The 25,009-nt window shown below is 41.6% G+C and overlaps 1 protein-coding gene across 7 annotated transcripts in view; it reads left to right on the top strand.

The window, feature by feature from the left end:
- shroom2b (shroom family member 2b) overlaps nucleotides 1–20,379 on the top strand; it is a 37,093-nt gene extending 16,714 nt beyond the window's left edge. For 6 of the 7 annotated variants that reach the window (XM_013272197.3, XM_019352203.2, XM_019352205.2 and 3 more), the window contains 8 exons: nucleotides 6,052–6,168; nucleotides 6,242–8,504; nucleotides 8,810–8,865; nucleotides 11,855–12,484; nucleotides 15,651–16,142; nucleotides 17,888–18,062; nucleotides 18,160–18,432; nucleotides 19,727–20,379. In XM_013272197.3, the coding sequence (XP_013127651.1) occupies nucleotides 6,052–6,168; nucleotides 6,242–8,504; nucleotides 8,810–8,865; nucleotides 11,855–12,484; nucleotides 15,651–16,142; nucleotides 17,888–18,062; nucleotides 18,160–18,432; nucleotides 19,727–19,999 (4,279 nt within the window). In that variant the 3' untranslated portion in view covers nucleotides 20,000–20,379. Of the gene's footprint in view, nucleotides 1–3,368; nucleotides 4,143–4,446; nucleotides 4,465–6,051; nucleotides 6,169–6,241; nucleotides 8,505–8,809; nucleotides 8,866–11,854; nucleotides 12,485–15,650; nucleotides 16,143–17,887; nucleotides 18,063–18,159; nucleotides 18,433–19,726 lie in introns of those variants that run through there. The other variant, XM_025903240.1, reaches the window with a different exon arrangement.
- Nucleotides 20,380–25,009: the final 4,630 nt, after the last annotated feature.

The following is a 25,009-nucleotide window of genomic DNA, read 5'->3' on the forward strand; positions in this document are numbered from 1 at the left end:
GTCGTGGTTATCGTCGTGACTCTATTATTTGCAATAGAAGTGACAGTATCAGAGCATCACAGCTGGTTACTAAGGGACTGAACTCTTTGTTTGTGTAACTGTTGTAGCACCTTTATTGCACCCTGTAAAAATCTTATCTTAAAGCATCAGCTGTTCTGTTTCTACACTGACTGCTAACTTTTGCAGATAGTGTAGCCTTAGTTCATCCTCAATACTCAAACGTTAATCTACAAAAACTCTGCATTTTCTTATTTATTTATTTTTTTACCAAAGATTTACATTAGAAGATTCTGCTCCATGATTGGCACGGATTGGCTTTAACTCAGTAACCAATCAGGTGGGAATATTATCAGTTCTTCCTTTGACTGTAACTTCCATCTCTTTCACATGGTCCAACAAAGCTCTCGCTGTGTTTTTTTTTCAGATCCAGATTTTATTTACAGTAGTCAAATATTCACTAAGAAATCAAGACGAGTAGCTTCTAAAGATCACTTGTTACTTTTCATGTGGTTCAAATGATAATGCTTGCTTGCATCCCAGGGTACATCTGCACTGTAGCTGGGTCGGAGAGCCAAATCATTTTATTATTAATCGTTTGGTAATCGGGCTGGTTCTTACTGTATTTACTTTTCCATTCTAATTGTCCTCTTGGAGCACTTTACACAACATGCCTCATTTAAGGCAAGCATTTTTTTTTAGCATTTGCCCTCTGATGAACATGAATGCATGGGAAGCAACTTTAAGTCCAGTATCTTGCCCAAGAGCACGTTAGCATGCAGACTGGAGCAGCCAGGGATCGTCCCACCAACCTCCCGAGTAGTAGAACACCTGCTGTTCCTCCTGAGCTACACCCTTTTACAAAAATGCTTAATATCAGCCATCCACTGCAAGTGACTGGGAGCCAGCAGCTTCTGTTCTGCTTCAGCAATAGGCCCAACTGGAAGCTGGCTGTATCGCTCTCGCAGCCATGTGGGTCAGCCACGTTTCAGTTTCAGGTTCAGTTCTTCCTGAATGAACGCAGTGTGGCTCGTATTTCCTGGAAGCAATATCTGTGACAGCACAGCTGCGCCCCCCTGACAATAGACCCTCAGCGCTTTAGAAAGGGGGATATTTGCATTTTCTTTGTGCAGCAGCTTGTTTGGAGCTCTCAGTTTTTGTGTCGCATGGAGGCGAGGCAGTGTTGGTGATTAAATACAGATATCGACTCTGTAGAAACAGCAAATGATTGTGCAGATTTGGAAAAACGTAAAGAAATATGGGAGGCTAATATTAAAATAAATTCACCCAGGCCCAACACTAGTCACTCATATCTCAGCTGTATTTATTTTGATCCTCTGTTTTCTAATTTATGTTCTGTTACAATGTAAAAACAGAATTTCTGCATTCCCATCACGGTGCTCCATGGCTCAACTCTACTGCACTACAGGCTCAGCTCAGGTTGAAAGTATGAAACCTTCAGCAGAGAATATCACACTTAGTGTTGCCAGACCCAAAATGTTTGACGCTGATCTTCAGGAAATGATGTGAAGCAAACAGGGAAAGTGTCGATTGTTGATTAGATACCAGTGAAACCAGTGAAGATAAGACAGGGAGCAGGACTTAAAACAAGTTATAATGTTAATATAGCCAGGCAACAAAATACCTCGCTATCCCATTAATCTGGCTTCATAGTGCACTCCTCAGATCTTAAGAAAGCTGCTTATAAACTCCAAACACTCCATTTTTACCAAACTGTACAATAAATAAAGTTTACCAGATTTGTAGTAGGAAAGATTTTTGAACCTCCAAATCACAAAAAAACACAGCAAAGGGCACCAAAGACCAAAAACCAAAACTTTAGATGAATCAATCGAACCTTTGGATGCTTATAAACACATAAAAAAACATAAGTAAGTTTTAAAAATTAATACAATTTGAAAAAAAAATCTCATTATTATCTGAAAAATTTTGACTTACTAAACTTCTGAGAAAATAATAAGAAAAGTCTGAATATTGAGATAATGCTCTAAAATTTGTTCCATCACAGTGAATCATGGAAGACGGCCAGTATCGCTGTCCCACTTGAAGCGAGGGAAAATACCTCCCTGCATTCCTTTGCTGAAAGAATGTGGCGTCTACATCGCAGCCTGGCAGGGTTAATGTTTGGCTCAGGGCAGGTAAAAGTCTGTTCTGGTCCAGATATTTAGTTCCTGGACAAATAAACAGCACTGCGTGTTTTAAAGCACCAGCTAAGATGAAAAAGAAAGCTAGTTTGATATCAAGGAGTGTTATCAAAGAGAGGTTTGGGGGTGTCCAACTCAGATCTGATTTTTCTAAGCTGCTAAGCTCCATCGCGACCATATGTCTCTGACAGATCCGTCTCTTAATTTGAAAGTCCTTCACAGTAAGAGACGGATCAAGTCCAGGAGCCAGTAAACCTGCTCGCTTGACCTTTAGACATCATTCTGGATTAAATGTTCCTCACAAGTTAACAGCTTACACTTGAAAACAATGACAAGACGGCTCAGTTAAATGTCACACATCACAGTCCAACTTGTTTCTCACAAAGACTGCAAATAAACGACAGCTGTAGCTTTAAACTTGCATTATTTTTAAGGACCAGCAGGGGCCAACTGCGAGCTAGACAAGTAAAATATAAAAGTGCACAATTTTATTATAGCCTTTCATTTATATTTATTATCAAACATATTTTGGCTAAAAATAAAAGAAAGAAAAATCCCCAAATTTTCTTAATCCTTTTGTGTATTTTGTGTAAATTGGTATGAACCAATTAAAAAAAAAAAAAAAAAAAATCTAACGCAGATAGCGGAAAAAACTTTTTTCACTAGGTGTAGCATGAGTGACTGTGAGTCATGTTTGACTCTGTAAAAGTTATGAAAATACAGTTTATGCTGTCCTTCACATTTTCCAAAGTTGTAGAAGATTGGAGTCTCTGCCAGGCCGATTCTGGCCTCCAGGCCTCATGTTTGACACCTGTGTCCTAGAGCAGCAGTCCCCAACCGGACGGACTGGTTTAATGTCAGACAATATTTTTACAGACCGGCCTTTAAGGTGTACAACAAAATAAAATGATACGACCAAGACAAAAACTGTGTTATTTTGTAAATATAATAATAAAAGTGAATTCACTGTGTAATTGTGTAACTTTATTAGCAGCGTCCTCCTGAAATGCGCCAACAACATTGACAGGAACATCCTCCTCTCTGCCCCTTAATGCTCTCTGGTCGCTATGGTAACGTGTAAATATTTCTTTCAAAATAAGACACACAACTACAACACGGGAAAAGACCCAGGGAAACCGAGTTAATGATAAAATCCCTGAAAAACATAAATTTCACACCCGAGCCTCAACTCTCGTGGCTCGGTACCAAACGACTCACGGACTGGTACTGGTCTGTTGCCCGGGGGTTGGGGACCGCTGTCCTAGAGTATTGGTCAGATGTTGGTGGAAGTTGCACACTGTGAGCTCATTGTATTATTTTACGGGCAATAACCTGTGAATCGTGAAGAATCGTGTGCCGGATCAGAGTCACTGACATTCTGGTTAAAAGCTGCTGTATAACTAATATTATCCTTATATGCTGAGGTTAGTTATTAGCCAGCTAGAAACTGATGAGAGCGGGGTAGTCACAGTGAAGAAATAAAACTAAAAGGAATCCACGAGAACCAGTGATTACCAAATAAAACAGGAAATAGATTTAAGCATAACTATCCAGAACCAGTTAGAGGTTTATGGGAAAACCGTCCTCAGCACCCTCACTCTGTCACCTCAGTGAACACTTTCCAGATGACTTCATGAGCTCAACTGCTAGTTTCAGATCATTCTGGGGAAAAATGTGAAGCTTATTTTGTAAATTAAGGTCACGTGTAGACTGAAAAAGGAAAGGAGGTGTACGTGTCTTCGAACTGTGGGAAAAACCAGAGCATCTGGAAATTAATAAGTAAAAAACTACATTTGATTGACATCTTTTATTCTAACTTTTGACTTTTCCTCCACCTTTTCTTCTTCCTGCTTCTCTTCTTCGCCCACTGCCCATCAGGGTTAAAATGGTAGATGTTGTGTCACCAAGTACAATGCCGTCAGAAAATGAGGTGCATGTGGCGAGGAGCTTTCTCACCAAGATTTTGCGAAGTTCTATGAGGTACCATCCAGTTAGCTTGTGTCTGGCTGTGTTTGCTGGTAGTTTTTTGGTGGACCTACATGGCGTCAGATCATTGAGCTTTGTGCTTTGTGTTCTTTTGTGGTATTTTAATGTGTATGGTGCTAGCTGTCCAAGTATCTTTAGTTTACTTGCACATTTGTGTCTGTCATCAGTTCTGTGATGTGGGATTTACTAGATTTTACACGTACAGCGCATTAACATGACTTGCTTGCATGGTTTTCTTGTGGTTTGATATGTTGTGGAAAAATTAATGTCTATGATCCTTTTTCAACATGCTCTCCAGGAAGAACCGCTTCAAGGGGTACGTGCATGTTTGGTGTGAGCAAAATGAAACTGTGAAGCTGTCAATTTACCTTTGTGGGGTCTTACCTATCAAGGTACTGATGATGTTTGCAGGCCTGAGGCACACAGTGAGACCCCCCCCCCCCCCCCCCCCAAAAAAAAACCCAAAACAAATAATACCCATATAATAATCATTTGTTATTCGAGATCACAAATGTGTTACTAAAAATAATACATTTTTTCATCTGCAAAAGTTGCTTTAGCTGTCTACAGTTTAAACAAACAGCATATCTGAATATTAGGAATGATCATGATTTTTAATTATTCAAATATTCATTAAACTTCAAGTCACCGAGTGCCCTGTCATTCTAGGTGTTGTTGTGATATTGTTAATTATAAAAATGTTTCCTATCATGTGTTTATGAATCTGCTTCTACTTTTCATAGCTTTTCCCATTAATTAGTATGGACAATAGAAATGAAACATGGCAGGTTTTTTTATTTTATTGTAGAAAATGTATTTTAGGAAAAATATTAGCTCGTACTGAATCTGATGGCAGCGACACGTTTCAAAAAAGTTGGGATGGGGTCATGTTTACCACTGTGTAGCATCCCCTCTTTTTTAACAAGTCTACAAACATCTGGGAATTGAGGAGACCTTCTTCTGGACTTTTGTCCTTGATATGCAAGGCCTTCCCTGAAAGAGACGTCAGGCATATGTTGCTCTAAAACATGTAGATACCTTTCAGCACTGCTGGTGGCTTTCCAGATGTGCAAGCTGCCAGTTTTCATTTAAAAGTATAGTTAATAACATTAAATTTTTGAATATCTCTCATAGAGATATGAGAAAGACAACAGAGCTATTAAAATATTAAGACCCCACTCAGTCATTTTAGTCAACACAATAGCTTGGTCACTTCAGTGTTAAGTTATAGCAAATACTAAACAATATGTAAGTATATTTTCTCCAGAAATATATATTTTCCCCTGGTTTTGCTATTGCCTGTTAAGATGTAAAATGCTAGTACTTCCAGAGTGTGCAACTACAACCAACAAAACGGGCCATCATTGAATAACATCCCACTACTTGCTATCAGGCATCAGACCGCTAAATCATATATGGTGCTGTGAGATTAGATTCTGCTGACGATTTTAGCTGTCAAAAAGTGTCACTGAAAGAGGAACTCATTCAAAAAATGATTAAAACGTGGGTCCAGAGCAAACGCTGCCAGGTCACAAGTCTGCTACAACTATAGTTATTAATTTTAGTGTTTTTGGACAGTGTAGCTATATAATTCTTACCAGTTCTTTGTAAATATCTGTGTTTGTAATGGTGCCATAAATTTTATCTAATGATCATGGGTTGTTTTTTTTTTTTTAAATTTTCCTTGCATTTCTGTGGAATTGGAGTAATAAGACTATTTACGCTGTTTAAAATACTCATTGTCCTGAATCGATTGAATACACAGTGGTATCAGGGGGAAGGATTTGAATGGTGGTGGCCTGCAAAGCCCATGAAGAAATGTTAACTCTGTGAACTCTTGTCTTCTATGAAAGAATTTGAGAAAGAGTATTGAGAAATTGTTTGCTGTGCTTCTGCTTTGCAGGAAGAATGACCCAGGCTCACGTCCTCATTCCTGGTACGCCTCGAAGCTGACAGAGGAGGAGCCTCCTGAGAGAGAGGCTACCCAAGCCCCAGTCTGGCAGCCAAAGCATGAAGCAAGGTGAGCTTTTTTGGTGGTTTATCTTGTCTTTAGTAGACAGATCACAATATTTTTTTCTTATCATCCTCTCCAGGCCCAAAGAGTCGTCCACTCAAGGAGATCAGAACATTCAGCTTCAGCAAACCAGTCAGATCAGCTCAGTGAAAAACATGGAGAAACTTGAGCGTCCCTCACATCCCTACCCAGCAGGTCGTCTTTCCCCAAATAAATACACCAGCAGTGCTGAGCCAATCTGTGGACCGGGACCAGGCAAGAGGGACTCTGGGTTCAGCTGTTTCTCAAGTGGCTCCAGCCCCCCTGTTCATGACCTTAATGCATCTGGTAGAAAGGGAACAAGCACTGAAAGCTTTTTCTTCAAGGGTGTTCACAATGAAGGACCTCAGCCGAATGAGCGGCCCAGATATCTGCAGCCAGCACTGGGGAACGGAGGCTGGAAGGAGCAGCCAGCATCTCGTGTTTCCATTGCAGGGAGACCCAACGTAGGCCCAGTGTGGCAGGTACCAGACAGGAAAAAGTCTCAGTCTCCTCCTCCGCCACCTCCTCCCCTGCGTAGTGACAGTTTTGCAGCTACAAAGGTGTTTCCATACTCTGAAGGTCCAGCAAAAAGCCAAGGCACATCATTTGAAAAGCTGCCAGAAAGTAACCACCACAATGGCATCAGATCCCATCAGGAGAAATCCTCAGAAACCAGACGTAGCTTCAACCCAATGCCTGCCAAAGACTTCCTCCATCCAAACATGCCGGCTGATTACAACCACAACCAGCTCAACCCCAACAAACACTTCTCTTTGTCCAGCAGTGATGTCAGACAGTTTCATTACACCCAACCACCTGCCCACCAGAGGCAGTTCAGTGATGAAAGTCCCTTCTACTTCCTGCAGACTAGAAAGGCTCCTCCCACCAAGACTCAAAGTGTAGGAAGCTACTACCGCAGCCTCCAGGATCTGCCCACAAATGCTTTCAGCCGCAGGCAGATGCCGCACTCTGCAGCATCCATGGTAAGCACTGCTGCAAACCCAAACCTGGAGAGTGGAGGGCATAAGAGATACTACGGTCTTGCAAGTAAGACTGCGGAGTACAAGGCTAGGCAGGGCAAAACTGAAAGCCGGATGACAGAAACAGGGTACCCAAGTTCTCTGAAGACTAACACTAAGGCAAAGTACTCACTGCCTCAGTCCCAAATGCCTTATATTGAAAATAAGGAATGCCATACCCATTCCCACTTTGGGAATGGACTTCACTACAACCACCAGACCTCTGAAATTTCTGTTCAAAGACGTAGTCCAGAGGATACTGCAAAGAGAGGCGAAGGTCACACTAATGACATGAAAATACAGTTTCCAGTACATCAAGTCAAAGATCACAAGGCTAGTCTTCCAAGACATCAAGACCCATGGGTCCCTCAAGAAGACCAACGAATAACCGCCCTGAAAACTCCACTCCTCCACTCCCTGACTCTGGAAAACAAGACCCTGGCAGCAACAACTACAACTGTCTTGTCCACCCAGGACACCAGTGACACCATGGCTGCTAGCAGTGGAAAAGCAAATCGCCGCAGTGACCGTTATGCCACCACTCTTCGGAAAGAGATCCAGCAGAAGCGAGCCCAGCTGCAAAAGAGCCGCAGTGCTGCAACTCTGACTTGTGATGCAGAGGATGAGGATGCAGAGGAATGGAGATCTACGGAAGCTTCTGCATCTTCTGCTGCTTCCTATTCAAATACTTACAAGGACCACCTGAAAGAGGCGCAGGCCAGGGTCCTCCAGGCCACTTCATTCCAGAGACGAGACCTAGAACCCCAGGGACCAGAGGCCTCTGTGCTTAAAACCTCAAATGGGCGCGCTAGAGGACGTAAGCGATGTCAACTGGCAAAGAGGACGCACTCGTTTTCAGAGCCTGACAAAATGGACAAAGTGGGAGTGGAAAGAGAATCCCAAACAGGCTCATTTGGGGAGCGGAGGAAGTTCTTTGAGGCGAAACCAGCCTTTTCCAGGCCTGTACTGAAGTCAAGTCAGAGTGCAAACTTGAACACAGACCTGGATGAGTTGGGCAAACCCAAAGAGAGAGCACCTTCTATAGGGTCTGTTGAGCCTCATCCATCCACAGACTCCAACCACCTCAACCCTGGACATAACGAAGTCTTACTAGAGCAGCAGAGGCTCGGAACATTTGCTGAGTATCAGGCCACATGGAACAAGCAGAAGAAGTCATCGGAAGGCAAGACACAAGGGCGGTATCACTCAGCGGAGAATATCTTAGATGCAGGTGCAGAAGAGAAGGCCATCTGCATCCATGAGAGATCCAGATCTTCGCCTTCTGCAGACTTCTATACACAGGTGAACAAGATTAGGATGATTTTATATTCTAGACCTCCAAACAACAAAAAAGTACAAAAGTCAGTTGGAAGATAACCTTAAGTTGTAAAGCATATTTGGCTGTTGGTTAGGTTTGGGCAACTAAAAAGTCCTATTTAAGATAAGGGGAAAATGGAGTCACAGTTATAAGAAGCCTTTATGACACTACTCTTGAGAAGTAAAAATATGCACAACAAATACCTTAAAGTGTACTAAGTATTCAAATGAGCAAACTGATGCTGATGTTTTCTATGAATGGCACACTAAACCTCACCTTCTTATTGCAGAAAATTCCTTCTTCTTGGAGAGACACTCAGGCCCAAAAGGGCAGTTTAGCTACCAGGTAAGATTAATTTTTGATTGTACTACTAATATACAGATTAATATACTAATGTACCACTAATATACAGAAAGAGAAAAACAGCACTGGGTTTTGATTCACGAAAACTGATACTAAGTGCATCTACAGTTAGAGTACTGTGCAGGTCTTGAGACACCTCTCATTTCTTTATATTTTGCCAGAAAAATGGAAGCTATGTGCAGCAATTTAGTGAAGCACGTGTAAACATACATGAAAATGCCTTATATTAAGCCAAAACAAAATATTCTTTTCATTTCTTTAAGTAGTCTTCAGGAATAGTTCTCCAGGCTTCTTGAAGGACATTCAAAGCTCTTCTTTGGATGTTTCTGCCTTTTGTTCTGTTCTCTGTCAACATGATCCCACACTGCTTCAATAATGTTGAGGTCCGGGCTCTGGGGAGGCCAATCCATGATTGATAGTGTTTCACTGCGTATTTTTCTATCCACGTATGCTTTTACTGCATTGGCAGTGTGTTTGGGATTATTCGCATGCTTGAAAATAAAGCTGTTGTTAATCAGATGTTTTCCAGATGGTATTGCATGGTGGCTCAAAATGTGATGGTACTTTTCTGTGTTCATAATTCATCAAACTTGCCAAGTTCTCCAACAATAGTGAGTAGAGACTGTTGTACATATGTCCTGACCTCCTCTGTACATACTGATGACATTTGGAGCAAAAAATTTGGATTCATCACTCCATTAGACCTGTTCCGACTGATTTTCAGTGCAGTTCTTGAGCAATTGTGCATACCTCAGCTTTTTCTCCCCGTTTCCTTTTTTTGAGAAAGCCAATGTCCAAAGAAACTTTGACTGACCTTCAGACCACCAAAAGACCACTTTTAAAAATCACAAAAAGCCTGGCTCATTTAAATCAAAATGCAAATAAGTAAGGGGTGGCTTCAGACTTTTCTGAACATTTCTTTTATGCTCACCAAAACCTACATGTGTTTAGAGGAATGCTCATCACTTTGCAGTGGGACATTTTACAGGAAGAAATATCTGTTTGGTTTCATATAAATGTGGAATTTATCCAGTCTGTGACATTTCAGTGCAGAAAGAACTACTCTCAGTTTCTCCTCTCAGGCTTCCTGAGCTGAAGTGATCACTTTCAGTCACACTAGAACCCATTTTTTCTAACTTTATCTTTTGCTATTGAAGCTCAGGTTTGGGTGAATAGATTCTCCTCAGACTCCAGTCGTCAACTACACCCTTATTTACAAAAAGTGTCTGAAGCTACTGTGGATTTACAGTGGGTGGAGAGTGTATCAGTTTATCCGTAAGCTGCTGCTGACAAAGAACACTTATCTGCTGCATACATGATCAGTAATCCTCAGCATTCACTCCTTTTGTTGATGTGCTGCCTGGTATGCAAGGTGGGATATAAACACCTTTTAGAAAACAGGGAAATTCAAACTCATCTTTCAGCATAACTTTCACTGAGAGGTGTAAGCCAAAGTGATGCTCAAATTCTTTCTTTCTAGTGTTATAATATGCACTTTTTTCTTTTGTTGTATTGGATTTTTCCACATTTACTCTTTTATTTATCCCATCTAACTGTATATATTAAATGGAAAAAGCAACAAAACATCCTAAATTTTTAAAATTAATGTGTTAGATATCTAATAATACCATATTTTTCTAAACATGTTTAGATATTTTAGCCTGTTATGTGAATAATGTTCCTCAAAACTGTCAATCCCTGAAAATATATCTGCAAATATAAAAAGCATGCAATGCAGTCTAACAGCATATGCATCAGAGCTCTTTTTAAGCTCAGTGATGAGCTGCAGGATGCTGGTTTTGATATGTGAAAGATGGGAAGAACAGGTTTTGGAGGGTCCGAGTCATATAAAAGCTTTAAGATTTGGTGCTGGAGCCCTGGAAACCTTTAAGTGGTTATTGTAATTATACACTGCCCCTAACTGTGGACTGGCTCCCTTGTAATCCAAGCTCTGTGTTTGGTTTTCACACTCGTGGTTCGGGTGTTGGGAACTGTAATAGACTCACTCAAACCACACTTGTGAACCTCAAAGTCATCAGTAATATTACTCAAATGCAGCAGGTGAACAGGTTCTTCTGAACTTTGTATCCATGTAACCTGATGTAAACCTGCCCCAGGGTCTCGTCCCAGTCAGATATCCCAGAAAGACCTCACCCAAGACGGATGAATTTTGCACACGTTGCTCCATATAAGATCAACAAGATTTGATGAATTGTTTAACCAGCTGAGAACTTTAGAATTTTTATAGAATATTTAATGACGAAATATTGTGAATACTTTCCCAGTGATCAGCCCTTTAAGTACAAAATCTACATGATGTTTTCCAGCATAATTTCATAAGTACAGGAGAAATCCATGTGAAATTATGAAGGCAATTTTACACCCACTCCAAGTGTCACAATCTAAAGATAAAATCTGTTTTTTCCATATCTCCATATGTAGTTTCATTAGCACAACTGCAGCACTTTAATGTCTGTGAAGTGTTTGTTCCCTTTTTTTTACTTGTTTTCTCATAATTCAGTGGAGAAAACTTCAAAAGGTGTGTTTTGGTTAAACTTTCAAGGCTCATATCACCATGTGGGAGAGGTGTCTGCTCATAACAAGACGGGGGGAGACAGTTCATGATTATTAATTTAGAAAATGAGCTGTGTTAGGCATTTATCTAGCTATCCAACTAAAAATAGAGGAATAAATTGTATTAAACTCTATTTTTTAAATTATTGTTGCAGACTTGTTTTTTGCTCAGACATGTGGTTCAATCATCCTGAAAAACTTCATATTGATGCCCAGTTTCTTCCCAGAACTGACTCAAAAGGAGGCAGCACATATTTTAACATTCCTGAGAAATGTGAACTGAAAATGTCTGAATCATCGTGTTGGAGATGAAATGAATTGATGTATTTTTAAGTCATGTGATGACTGATCTTCCTCAGGTGCTTATGATGAGGTTTGTATTCATTTTGACCTCTAGAGTGAAGTCGGAGAGTCGGAGTTACGAGCCTGACCACAGCCCACAGCTGGTCGAGGGCCCCTCCCCAGGGCTCCCTGACCACAGGACAAATCCCGCTGCCATTCCCGCCCACACCACGCTGTCCTCCGGCCCTCGGAGCCTCAGCCCCAGCCCTGGTTCCAAGCACCCAGCCCAGCCGCCACAAACCCAGAGCCTCCTGCCGCCACCCAGGCCCCATTTAGGCCTAGAAACCACATCCTCCTCCCAGGAATTCCTCGCTGGCGCCCAGGCAGACCCGGCTGGAGTCCAGCCTCTGTCCAGCTCTGCCTCTGACACCCAGCACCATGCTGCCACCTCCACCTCCACTGCCGCTGCTGATCAGGTCTCCTCTGCTGGCCCCGCCTCGGCCAGCTCCCCTCGCCTCAGAGAGATGTCCTGTGCAGATGCGAGCAAAGCAGCTGAAGGACATGAGGTGAAGGAACAGTCACCTTCTCCTTCCTCATCCCCACTCTCCTCCTCCTCCACCTCCTGCACGGCCCCTCTGCCTCTTCCCGGGCCCGATGGAGCACGGTCCCCCTCGCCACAGTTTGCGCCACCGAGGCTGACCGACAGACCGCCCGCCGCGTCTGTGCAGAATGACTCACTGCTCAGGTAAGCAGCTTAACCTCTCTGCCTCCTTGTTACGTAAAGTTCCTCCTTCCCTGTTCCCAGAGGAAGAGGCTTTGAGGAGCAGCTTTAGGTAAACAAGTCCAGGAGGGAACGTGAGATTGAAAACACGACAACAGCGCACCAACAAAAGATAAATAACGACCGAAGCGGTGACGTAGCCGCTCTGCCAGCAGCTGTGGATGCAAAAAAGTGCTCACAGAATCAGACCGGAGGCTGTAATTTTCTCAAAGCCACATGAAGGCTGTGACCTTTGATTTCCACTCAAGTTCTGCTGAGCGATTCTTCCTCCAGTTAGAAACTCGCTTTATATAAATCTCTCCCTCATGTTTCAGCCTCTTTTAATCAGTTTAATATTATTTGTTGTCATCCATCTTATCTAGAAAATTTACCTTGTAATGAGAAATGTGATCATCTTGTTGCAAATTGTGTCATAATGTTGTAATTATCCCCCACATCATTTGTTCTCTTTAAATGATGCTGTTAAAGACCAGCCTCAGGATTAATACCAGAAACTGTTCTGAGAGCTGTAATTATTGAACTACATCTCCTATAGTAATTGTAGGACTGAGGATGCACTTTTAAAACAGGAACCTGAAAATAGTGGAAAAAAACAAAAGGTTTTAAGCTCTGCGTATTATTCAGCAGAGGTTTGATCAAACCTTGTGCCATTTTTCTTTTACAGCTGGTCTTCGTCTGAATAGATATTTCCAGATTGTCGTTGTACTTCTTTGACTGCCTGCAAAGCTAAAAACAATCTGAATCAGAATACTGTATTAATCCTTAAAGGAAATTATGTGGCTACAGTGGCTCCAAGACAATAACATTAACAGACTGAACTAAATTAAATAATACAATATATTACAAAGTTTACAAAATATAAGAAATAGCTCTAATATATATACAAATAGCTCAGTTATAAATATTCTGAATATTACAGAGATCCTGTGTTGTTCAGTGGTGAATTATGGGTAATCTCAGTCTTGTACTGAGCGTGATCATGTGACTGGCCAGCATGTCATGGAGGGGTTGGGAGGTATTGTCCTTATCTTGGACAACATCCGCCTCTCCGACACCATCTTAAGGGAGTCTAGCTCCATCCCCACAACATTACTGGCCTTGCATCCGTGACCCTCAACCTGCTGCCACAGCATGCAACAGCACAGAGGATGGCACTGACCACAACAGACTCATAAACAGACTCACAGTTCCTTGTTATAAAGCACTGCGCCCCCTCATTTCTTTATATTTTGCTTCCAAACAGCCAGACTTTCCTGTTATTTTTTTAAAGTGGTTTTGAGTAATAGTTCTCAAGGCTTTCTGAAAGTAATTGGCTGCTTTTTTTCCACTCATTTTCAGTCCAGTTCTTGTACCTGACCATTTTCAGAGTTATATTGGTCAAGCTCTTTAAGGCTGACCTAAAAATCATTTCTTTATTCAATTATGAAAAATGTCAAACATAACACAGTTTGACAGATATAAAATACTATTTTATGTGATTCCCAAAGAAATATTAACACAAATCTTGGCATGTCTTAGCATGATGTGCAGTGAGTCCTTGAACAAAATGAGAAAACTGGACAAATGGAGGACAAAATTCAGAAGCGTCAGGCCTAAAAACTATCTACAGCAGATGAACAGTATCTGAAAGTCATGTCTATAAGAAGCCTGGAGAACTATTCCTGAAGACTACTTAAAGAAATGACAAGAAAGCTGCCTAAGAGAGCTCAGACTGTGCTGAAGAATAAAGGTGGTCACACCAAATATTGAGGTTTGCACAGTGCTGTACCTTCAGACTTGAACTTCTGTGTGTGTTGTTGTTGTGTTTCTTGATGGTTGACCACCTCGTGTGTGACTTTCTGTTTTGTTTACGGGCTGTGTCTTTTGGTTTATTCGCTTCACCTGGTGTTTAAAGTTTGTATCTCAGCCTCTGTGAACTTTATTTTGAAAGACTTAAAAGTAATCTCGCTGAGCAGACACATTTAAGCTGATCAAAGGAGGTGGAAAAAGAAGAAACACCAGGCACCACCTTTTTCTTCCTCATCCCAGTCCTCCTCGTAGATGGACGCTCTGTTTCTTTCCACAGGAGATTTAGTTTGGTCTCCTTCACTGTTTGACAGTCGTGCTCAATGTGAGGTTTCTCAGAGGTCCGTCAGCTCGCTCGTGTTTGCTATAGTCGAGCATTGACTGGAGACCAAAACCACCTCCAGGCCACCAGGAAATCAGTCTCTGAGGCCTGGGATGGAATCAAATTTCTGGCCTGAAATATTGTTTCAGTCTACCCTGGAGCCATGTCTTCTCACATGGAAGATTTGTAACATCAGATTTCTTTTTAGTCTTTGGGAATAAAAGTCAAACTAATTTAAAGGTGCCAGCGAGGAAACCAAACAAAAAGGTAGAGTCAGTAAACAAATTCGAATTTGGAAGTAAAACACAAGGAAATGTCTGGAAAGCTAAAAATAAAGAAGTGTAATAAAGGATCTGGTAACTGGCGTGGGGAGGGGGTACACAGGGGAAGAAAGAAAGACGGAAGTAGCCACCCAAACCCCAAACCCATTTGTCTGTACAGGCCTTGAGCTCAGCGCTTGACCGTCTGTCACCAGCTAACGACTGAGCATGCTCTATTTTATCACAACAGTAATAATGATTTACAAAATAAACTCGGTGTCTGTATTACCTGAAACCAGGAACTGAGTCCCAAAAAGTCTCCAGTAAAGTCTTTAGTGACATCAGAGGCACACAGACTTCTATACAACCAGAAGTCTTTTTGCAACCAGAGGAGTCGCCACCTGCTGGCTGTTAGAAAACATGCAGTTTTAAGGCCCTTCCAGACTGACCTGATCTGTGCATGTAAATTTGGTTACTGGCCACTTGGGCACAGGTCCAAGAGGAGGAACAGAGCAAAGGGATGAAGTAAAAGTGACAGGAATGATAAGGAAAACTACATACCACACTGTGTCACACTAGACTCTCTAAATAAAGGTCGTGACAGTCAATTTTAATAATTACAGGTACTCTAAAGTTAATATTAAGACTGGTGGATGAATGATGTGGGGGATTTAGTGCTTAAAACATTATCAAACTAAAAATTTAAAAAGGGATGCAGATACTTAAATTTTCCAGCGCTGATTCTATTGTGATTCTTTTTCAGGTCAGAAAGTGAATCAAAGCGCCCCGCAGTGATGGACGTTAGCGGTCAGGTGAGGAAAGTCCCCGTGAGGATCGTCCACGCTGAGAGCAGCACAGGACGCGAGGGTCGAGCCTACCTGCCTCAGAACAGCGGGTCCTGCAGCCTGCCCGAGCTGCCACCATGCATCCCTTCCCTGGGCGCCGCGGAGCGTTTGTCCTCATCTCGGTTCAGCACCTACAACCGCCAGGCGGCACAGGAGTCAGCCCCTGAGCCCAGTTCACCTGGGCCCCAACATTCAGAGGAGGATGCCAAGAGAGAGGAGCTGGTGAGGGACATTATGGGTAAAGACAAGTCTCTGGTGGAGATACTGGACCAGAGTGGCAGGAAGACCACCATGGACCTGATGGAGGGGCTCTTCCCACCAGAGGAGGAGATCCTGGAGGGGGCCCAGCAGCGCAGGAAGGCCCCAGCTGGATCCAGACTGCTCACATCGTCCCCCAGGAGCACAGACAGGTGGGACACTGCAGCAGGAAACATTTAAAATGAAACCTTACTCTTCAAAATGTGCATTTTGTGATTCGAGTAACAGTAAGTGGATCTAGAAAGGCTGATTTTACACACAAGATAACAGCTGTTTCAACAAGCTTATTGAAGTCTGGGGAGGAAATTAAACAGTGTTTCAGACAGATTATAACCTGAGTCCAACTTTTAGATAAATTACAATTATTTCTAACTGTAATCATGCAAAGCTACTCTAGTAAAGTCCAGGTATAAAAGTGAACTGCTGGAGAAGGAAGCGTCCACTGCAAGGCTGATTTTCCATTTGCCAGACTAGCCTGCCCTCTGGTGGACAAGTGTTGCAATTTCGATTCATCCACTTTCCTCGACATCATAATAATAATAACTTTATTTTTACAGCACTCTTCAAAACAAGGTTACAAAGAGCTTCACAGTTAAAATAAAAGCTGCACATTGTAGATAAGTGTACATGTTAAAACATACAGACACATGCATACATACATGCATGGTTTCAAACTATGGCAACAAATGAAGGAGAACAGATTAAGAAAACACTAACCTATAAAAATGAGTTTTTAGCATTGACTTAAAACAAATAACAGTGTCAGCCAACATAATTGAAGGCTGTTGTACAAAATCACATTTAGTGGACAAAAACACATTTGTCTTGACTATTACTGGCTACTTTTTAATGCTAATTGTGGCAAAAAGCCTTTCCTATACTAATAAAATGCAGTTATGGTTGTCCCTGGATCAAATGCTTTAGGTAGGCATCTGTAAGGTTCTGGTATAATTCTGGCTGATATTCAATCACTCTTCTTGTCAGAATTTGTAGAGTTCATTTAAATTGGTTTATTTCCCAGCACAGATAAAGCTTTTAAGTATAGTCCAGAAATTGGGTTGGGGTCAGGGCTTTATGAAGGCTGTTCCAGAAGCTTAATGTTAGCCTGCTTTATCCATCCAAAACCAGTTTTGATGTGTTTGGGATCATTGTCCTGTTGGAACAACTGTCTCCAAGTTTCAACCATCTAGCTGTTGATTTGAGATAAAGTTGAAGAATGTGGAGGTAGTCCTCCTCCTCCTTCATTATTCCATCCACTCTGTGCAACGTACCAGCACCACTGGCAACAACACAGCACCAGAGCATGATGCTACCACCACCATGCTTGACAGCTGGTACAGTGCTCTTAAGTTTGAAAGCCTCAGCTTTACTCCTCCAAACATACCTTTTGTATTTGTGGACAAACAGCTCAAACTTTGTCTTGTTTGACTATAAAACATTTCTCTAGAAGACATTTGGGTTGGCAAGATTTAATTCGAGCTTAAAGGTATTAATTTGTCAGATTTCTTGGTCAGCACCCTCTTGAATCTTGAATCTCAATCCATGATGATGTAAAACTGGCTTTATTGTGGACAGTAATGCTGGTTTCCAGTTCATGGTAGGATTGAGCCTCGGTGGTTTCTGGGTTGTTCCTGAATATCCTAACCGATTTCCTCTCATCTGAGGGTGACAGCTTGTGTCTTTGTCCACACCTTTGCAACGTTGTGACACATCTAAATAACTTTTACTTACGTTCAATTGTTTGAACTGATGATCGCTTGAACATACCGAATGTTTTTATATTTTGGTGTCATCACCAAAAGAGTTCCAGTTGAGAACTTCGAAGATTTTAGGTGCAGACATGCAGTGTCAGTAAAAGTTGCGTCATAGTATTTGTGTTTGTCCTTGTGCGTTTCAGAAGGGAGGAGGAGGAAGTGTCTGTATCAGCAGCCGCCTCACTAGTCCCCAGCTCCTCCTACTATAACACGTCAGCTCCTAAAGCTGAGCTCCTCATCAAGATGAAGGACATGCAGGAGCAGCTGGAGGAGCAAGACTCAGAGGATGAGCTGGATGTTGATCTGGTCAATAAAAAGGTAAAATATGCCCACTTTATGTTTTATTATGTATGCCATTCTGCCATCCTAAAGTAGTAAACGGATTGTTTTTATGTGTCTACTTCATCAACTCCAGCAAGAGCTGATCTCCAGCCTTGCGAAGAAGCTGGAGGTGCTGCGGGAGGCAAGGCAGAGCCTGCAGGAGGATGTGGAGGACAACGAGGCTCTGGGCCGTGAGGTGGAGGCCATCGTGCAGCGCGTCTGTCAGCCCAACCAGCTCGACAAGTTCCGCATGTTCGTGGGAGACCTGGACAAGGTGGTGAGCCTGCTGCTGTCACTGTCGGGCCGGCTTGCCCGGGTGGAGAACGCCCTCAACAGCCTGGAGGATGAAGCACCGCCAGAGGAGAAGGTAACCCCGGACACTGTCCACCAAATCGACTGCTTTCCTCAGCTTTATGGAAGTTTTACACCAAGTTTTAGGCCATTGTTTAGCTCTTAATTTTATAGTTTTGTTTATGTGTATTTCACAGCATATTTATTGTTTGTAGTTTACAAATCTGAACACGTCTGAAAAAGATGAAAAGCTTTGTGCTAATCTATTTAATCATCCCTCCTGAAGCCCAGTGACAGAACAGCAGCTGCAATAACAACAGTACAGTAAAAACAATCTTTACCTTCTGTTTATGCTCATAAAAATGCTAATTGAATTCACATAACATACAAAACACTGTATTTGTCCATTGATGCCAAACGTGTAATTTAATAATGTATGTATGTTTACCTTAATAGTGTGTGAACATTTTAGTTCACAGTACTGTGCAAAAGTCTTGAGCCACCCCACATTTCTTTACATTTTGTTTCCAGGGATCCAGACTTTCTCTGAAGGGTTTAGCAGGCTTTCTGAAGGTCATACAAAGGAAGGTCTTCTGGATATTGGCTTCACTCATTTTTACTTAGTCCTTTACTTTAGTCCTTGTACCTGACCACGGACGTCAAAAAAAACCTAAAACAAAAAAAGAAAAAACAGAACAAAAGGCAGAAACAAAGAAGAGCTTTGAATGTCTTTCAAGAAGCCTGGAGAACTATTCCTGAAGACTACTTAAAGACATGACAAGAAAGCTGCCTAAGAGAGTTCAGACTGTGCTGAAGAATAAAGGTGGTCACACCAAATATTGACTTTCAAGCTCTTAGTATTGCACAAAAACTCTGTTTTTGCCTTATCTGCTGTATTTACATGTATGTTTGCACATGTGTCAGTAAACCACTGCATATATTTCCTATTTTTCTAATAAATGTAAAGAAATTAGGGCTGGCTTAAGACTTTTGCACAGTAGTGTACCTCTCTGCTGTTATGAAATGAGCTCTCTGCAGTAAAAACAAATGCAAAAGAATAATCCTACCACAGTTGTTGGCAGCTTAAATCATAACTGGAATTAAATTCAGGTAATGAATCTACAGTGCAGCAGATATGGCACATATTTCCCTCAGGAGCTGGCTTTAACTGTGTTTGTCTCCACCAACTTACCTCTAGGACTCTAAATGAAGAATAATCTAGCTTAATGAATGTTGGATTGTGTGAATATGTAACTGCTTCCTAAGACATTTTCTGTTTTACTGTTTTTGCTGCACTAAGCTGGTTTAACGTGGTTACATGATCCATAGATGATGTTCTAGATTAATAACTCATATCTGTCCTCTATCAGCGAACCCTGACTGAGAAACGGAAGCTGCTGATGCGGCAGCACGAAGACGCCAAGGAGCTGAAGGAGAACCTGGACCGTCGGGAACGGCTGGTGTCCAGCATCATGGAGACCCACCTGGACATGGAGAGCCTGGACGACTACAGGCACTTTGTGAAGATGAAGTCTGCGCTCATCATCGAGCAACGCAAGCTGGAAGATAAGATCAAGCTGGGCGAGGAGCAGCTGAAGTGCCTGATGGACAGTCTGCCACTAGAGCAGAGACCACTGCTCTGAATCAGTCAAGAGGATGAACCATGTGGCATTTTTATATGAACATCTTTGAATTGTGTGTGAGTTTGTGACCTCAGCCTGGATTTGATGCTGGTGGAGTTGCTGTTTGTTAAAACCAAACTGAGGAGCCTCAGAAACCAAATCAGACACCAGGATTAGTCAGTTACACCTTAAACAGCTTAGAGTGGACCACCACTGCTCATTTCCAGCTCTTATTGTGGTTCTTGGACTCTCCTAGAGTAGCTTCACATGACTCACAGGTTAAAATTGTTCTTTTTTTTTCTTTTTTCTGGGCCCTGGTGCAGCGCGACAACAGCTGTTTTACCTTCTATATGTCTGATTGGTTGCCCCTCGTAAACAGTGTGTGGGTGGGACTTCTCCACGACATAATTTAAAGCAAAGACTAGAAAAAAAATATATCCAAAACCGAGTGTTTGGATCTTTTGGGCCACAGGGATGGCCATGCGTAGTATGAACATAAACATAGAGCAAATATAACAGGTCCACTTTAAAACTGTGGGGTGTTTTTGATGGTCAGTTTTTACTAAGAAGGATTCGACAAGAACACAATTGTGTTGTCATTTGATTAGTAGAATCGTGCCAGGCATGTTTGTCTTGGACATACAGGGCGGCAAGACACCTCTCTGCTTTGGTCTATTTTTCACATTATTTTGCTGCTTAACAGACTTAATTAAAGTCGGTAATAGATAAAACCATTATTGCGTGCAGGTGCTGTATCAGAACTCCCCTTTTGGCAAAATGGGCTCATAGTGTCAGAACATTGCTCATTACCCAAGCAGAGGATGACAAATACAGATGAAACCAGAAACCATAGACTGTATATAAAAGATGGAGGACCACAATGTCACCATTAGGTTAGTGAATTAGTGGCGACTGTGGCTCAGGGGGTTGGGAAGCTCATCTGTTGCCGGTTCGATCCCCCCGCTCTCTCTGTCCTGGTCGTTGTGTCCTTGGGCAAGACACTTCACCTACCGCCTACTGGTGTTGGCCAGAGGGGCCGATGGCGTGATATGGCAGCCTCGCTTCTGTCAGTCTGGCCCAGGGCAGCTGTGGCTACAACTGTAGCTTGCCTCCACCAGTGTGTGAATGTGAGAGTGAATGAATAGTGGAATTGTAAAGCACTTTGAGGGTCTGGAAAAGCGCTATATAAATGCAATCCATTATTATTATTATTGTTAATTTCGCTTATGAAGCCTTAGCCTGAGATTTTTTGGTGTCTTTGTGCGTCAAAAGCAGACATGTTGACAGAGGGTTGGACTTGACAGAGGAATCAAAGACACTGTACACCCATTGGCTAATGACTCATGATTGACAAGTTGTTAGCCAATGGTATACTCGCACTAAACTCATGTGACTACAGACAGGAAGAGGAGTGCAATCAATAGCTGGGCCCAAGTTACAGAGACATAGTTGCAGAATTTGTATGATTTCTCTCAGTTTTTTCCCTAGCCCTCCCTTTTTTTCTGTCTTTATATTAAGCCAACACTTCTTTATATTAAAATAGAAGCCCCAGTGGCCCACAAAATGGTGACCGTAAGCATGTCTTCTTCTGATTGTCATTGGTGTCAGTAGACTGTCCTCTCAGTAGACAGGCTTTGTGACCCAGAGTGAAATACTGGTATCTTGGAATATATTTATCAAGCTGCACAGAAAACTTTGTGGCTTCATGTGAATAGGTCTTTGGCAATTGATTTGATTGGTTGCCATGTGTGTCACGTTTCCTTCAAAAAGACTTGAAAACAGTATCTGAATAATTAGGTAAAAATAAAAACGTTTACTTAGGTCACAGAGATCTCTTTACTATTAGCCCCCTATACAACTGGGAATCTTTTTAAACTAAAGGTATCGCCCCCTGATGGCCTAAAAAAAAAATGCAAGTTTAAGGTATTGCAGTGACGGCTTCATGTTCCAACTTTTATATACAGTCTATGCAAGGAACTCAAAGATACTGCTTTTTGTGGAAGAGCTGCGCCCCCTGTCTGTTTTGTGGAGTAAAGCAAACCAGCACAAAGTGAACCAACTCTATGATTTTATCACACTATTTAAACACCTATTAGCATGCCAAGGTCAATATATTTATCAAGTAATATTACAGTAAGGGTGAGTTTTAATACATACATATTTCTACACAGTGTGTTAAATGCTGATAGTGCTGCTCGCTGTGTGAAGCCTTTTTAAACTATGAAGCTGAGCCTTTATCTAGACCCTTGTGAAGTTTAATACATAGAACTGCTACCACATATCAATTATGATATTTTCCTGATTCCCCGTATGAAAGCTGCGTTTCTTTTGCACCTCATAAAACCAAAGCTCATAAAACCAAATGACGCTGTTACTTTGCTCACCCTGCAGTGTTTCCAGTCCCCTCTAATGTTGTTTTTATTTAACTTGCTGAAAGTGGCTGGGTCACGTATGTTTTATGTTTTTAAGGTAATATTTCGTAGTAATTTATTGTAAAGCTTTGTCTGGAAATGTATGTAAAGAAACACTTAACTGCTCAGCAAACATTTCAACTTGGATTACCCAGTGAAAATCATTTCTTAAAAACAAGAAAGAAGTTTTTAATTTTAATTTTTTTTTCATGACATACTTTTTTTTGTTGTCTAATAAGATTAGAAAGAACAAGTTTGAATCCAAAATGGTAAAAAGAGTTACGATCTGTTGAGGAAAATATTCTTCTATTACAAACTGTTGCTTTCCAGATGTTATTTTTACATGTGATGCACATCTCATTTTAGAGTGAAGCTATTTTGTTTATGCCAGAATAAAGGGTGAATTTGATAAAAACTGGACTATCTTCTCATGAAACAGTGCTAATGTTCCCCCTGCTTGTTTTCTACAGGGAGTGCAGAATTATTAGGCAAGTTGTATTTTTGAGGAATAATTTTATTATTGAACAACAACCATGTTCTCAATGAACCCAAAAAACACATTAATATCAAAGCTGAATGTTTTTGGAAGTAGTTTTTAGTTTGTTTTTAGTTTTAGCTATTTTAGGGGGATATCTGTGTGTGCAGGTGACTATTACTGTGCATAATTATTAGGCAACTTAACAAAAAACAAATATATACCCATTTCAATTATTTATTTTTACCAGTGAAACCAATATAACATCTCCACATTCACAAATATACATTTCTGACATTCAAAAACAAAACAAAAACAAATCAGCGACCAATATAGCCACCTTTCTTTGCAAGGACACTCAAAAGCCTGCCATCCATGGATTCTGTCAGTGTTTTGATCTGTTCACCATCAACATTGCGTGCAGCAGCAACCACAGCCTCCCAGACACTGTTCAGAGAGGTGTACTGTTTTCCCTCCTTGTAAATCTCACATTTGATGATGGACCACAGGTTCTCAATGGGGTTCAGATCAGGTGAACAAGGAGGCCATGTCATTAGTTTTTCTTCTTTTAAACCCTTTCTTGCCAGCCACGCTGTGGAGTACTTGGACGCGTGTGATGGAGCATTGTCCTGCATGAAAATCATGTTTTTCTTGAAGGATGCAGACTTCTTCCTGTACCACTGCTTGAAGAAGGTGTCTTCCAGAAACTGGCAGTAGGACTGGGAGTTGAGCTTGACTCCATCCTCAACCCGAAAAGGCCCCACAAGCTCATCTTTGATGATACCAGCCCAAACCAGTACTCCACCTCCACCTTGCTGGCGTCTGAGTCGGACTGGAGCTCTCTGCCCTTTACCAATCCAGCCACGGGCCCATCCATCTGGCCCATCAAGACTCACTCTCATTTCATCAGTCCATAAAACCTTAGAAAAATCAGTCTTGAGATATTTCTTGGCCCAGTCTTGACGTTTCAGCTTGTGTGTCTTGTTCAGTGGTGGTCGTCTTTCAGCCTTTCTTACCTTGGCCATGTCTCTGAGTATTGCACACCTTGTGCTTTTGGGCACTCCAGTGATGTTGCAGCTCTGAAATATGGCCAAACTGGTGGCAAGTGGCATCTTGGCAGCTGCACGCTTGACTTTTCTCAGTTCATGGGCAGTTATTTTGCGCCTTGGTTTTTCCACACGCTTCTTGCGACCCTGTTGACTATTTTGAATGAAACGCTTGATTGTTCGATGATCACGCTTCAGAAGCTTTGCAATTTTAAGACTGCTGCATCCCTCTGCAAGATATCGCACTATTTTTGACTTTTCTGAGCCTGTCAAGTCCTTCTTTTGACCCATTTTGCCAAAGGAAAGGAAGTTGCCTAATAATTATGCACACCTGATATAGGGTGTTGATGTCATTAGACCACACCCCTTCTCATTACAGAGATGCACATCACCTAATATGCTTAATTGGTAGTGGGCTTTCGAGCCTATACAGCTTGGAGTAAGACAACATGCATGAAGAGGATGAAGTGGACAAAATACTCATTTGCCTAATAATTCTGCACTCTCTGTATATTTGTGAATGTGGAGATGTTATATTGGTTTCACTGGTAAAAATAAATAATTGAAATGGGTATATATTTGTTTTTTGTTAAGTTGCCTAATAATTATGCACAGTAATAGTCACCTGCACACACAGATATCCCCCTAAAATAGCTAAAACTAAAAACAAACTAAAAACTACTTCCAAAAACATTCAGCTTTGATATTAATGAGTTTTTTGGGTTCATTGAGAACATGGTTGTTGTTCAATAATAAAATTATTCCTCAAAAATACAACTTGCCTAATAATTCTGCACTCCCTGTATACAGCAATGCTTAAATAGTGACTGATCTTTTGCTCTCTCGAGTAAAAGGACTGAGACACTGCTGGTGTTTCTGTGGAGGCTGATGTAAGAAGTAAGCATGTGAAGATATGCCTGCTGTAGCCTCATGTACAGCCCACACTTCATGTTTGCAGAAAGCAATAAAGGGATTGCTCTGAGGGACCTGGTGACACAGGCAGCATTTGTCTTCTTTTATATAGACATAAATATTCCATTTTTAGTCTTTTTATGTGAGTTGTTAAGGGTTACATGAGCCAAGGCAGGGGCCCGCCCTG

The sequence above is a fragment of the Oreochromis niloticus genome, linkage group LG23 (genome assembly GCF_001858045.2).
Source record: "Oreochromis niloticus isolate F11D_XX linkage group LG23, O_niloticus_UMD_NMBU, whole genome shotgun sequence".
In the NCBI taxonomy this organism is placed as follows: domain Eukaryota; kingdom Metazoa; phylum Chordata; class Actinopteri; order Cichliformes; family Cichlidae; genus Oreochromis; species Oreochromis niloticus.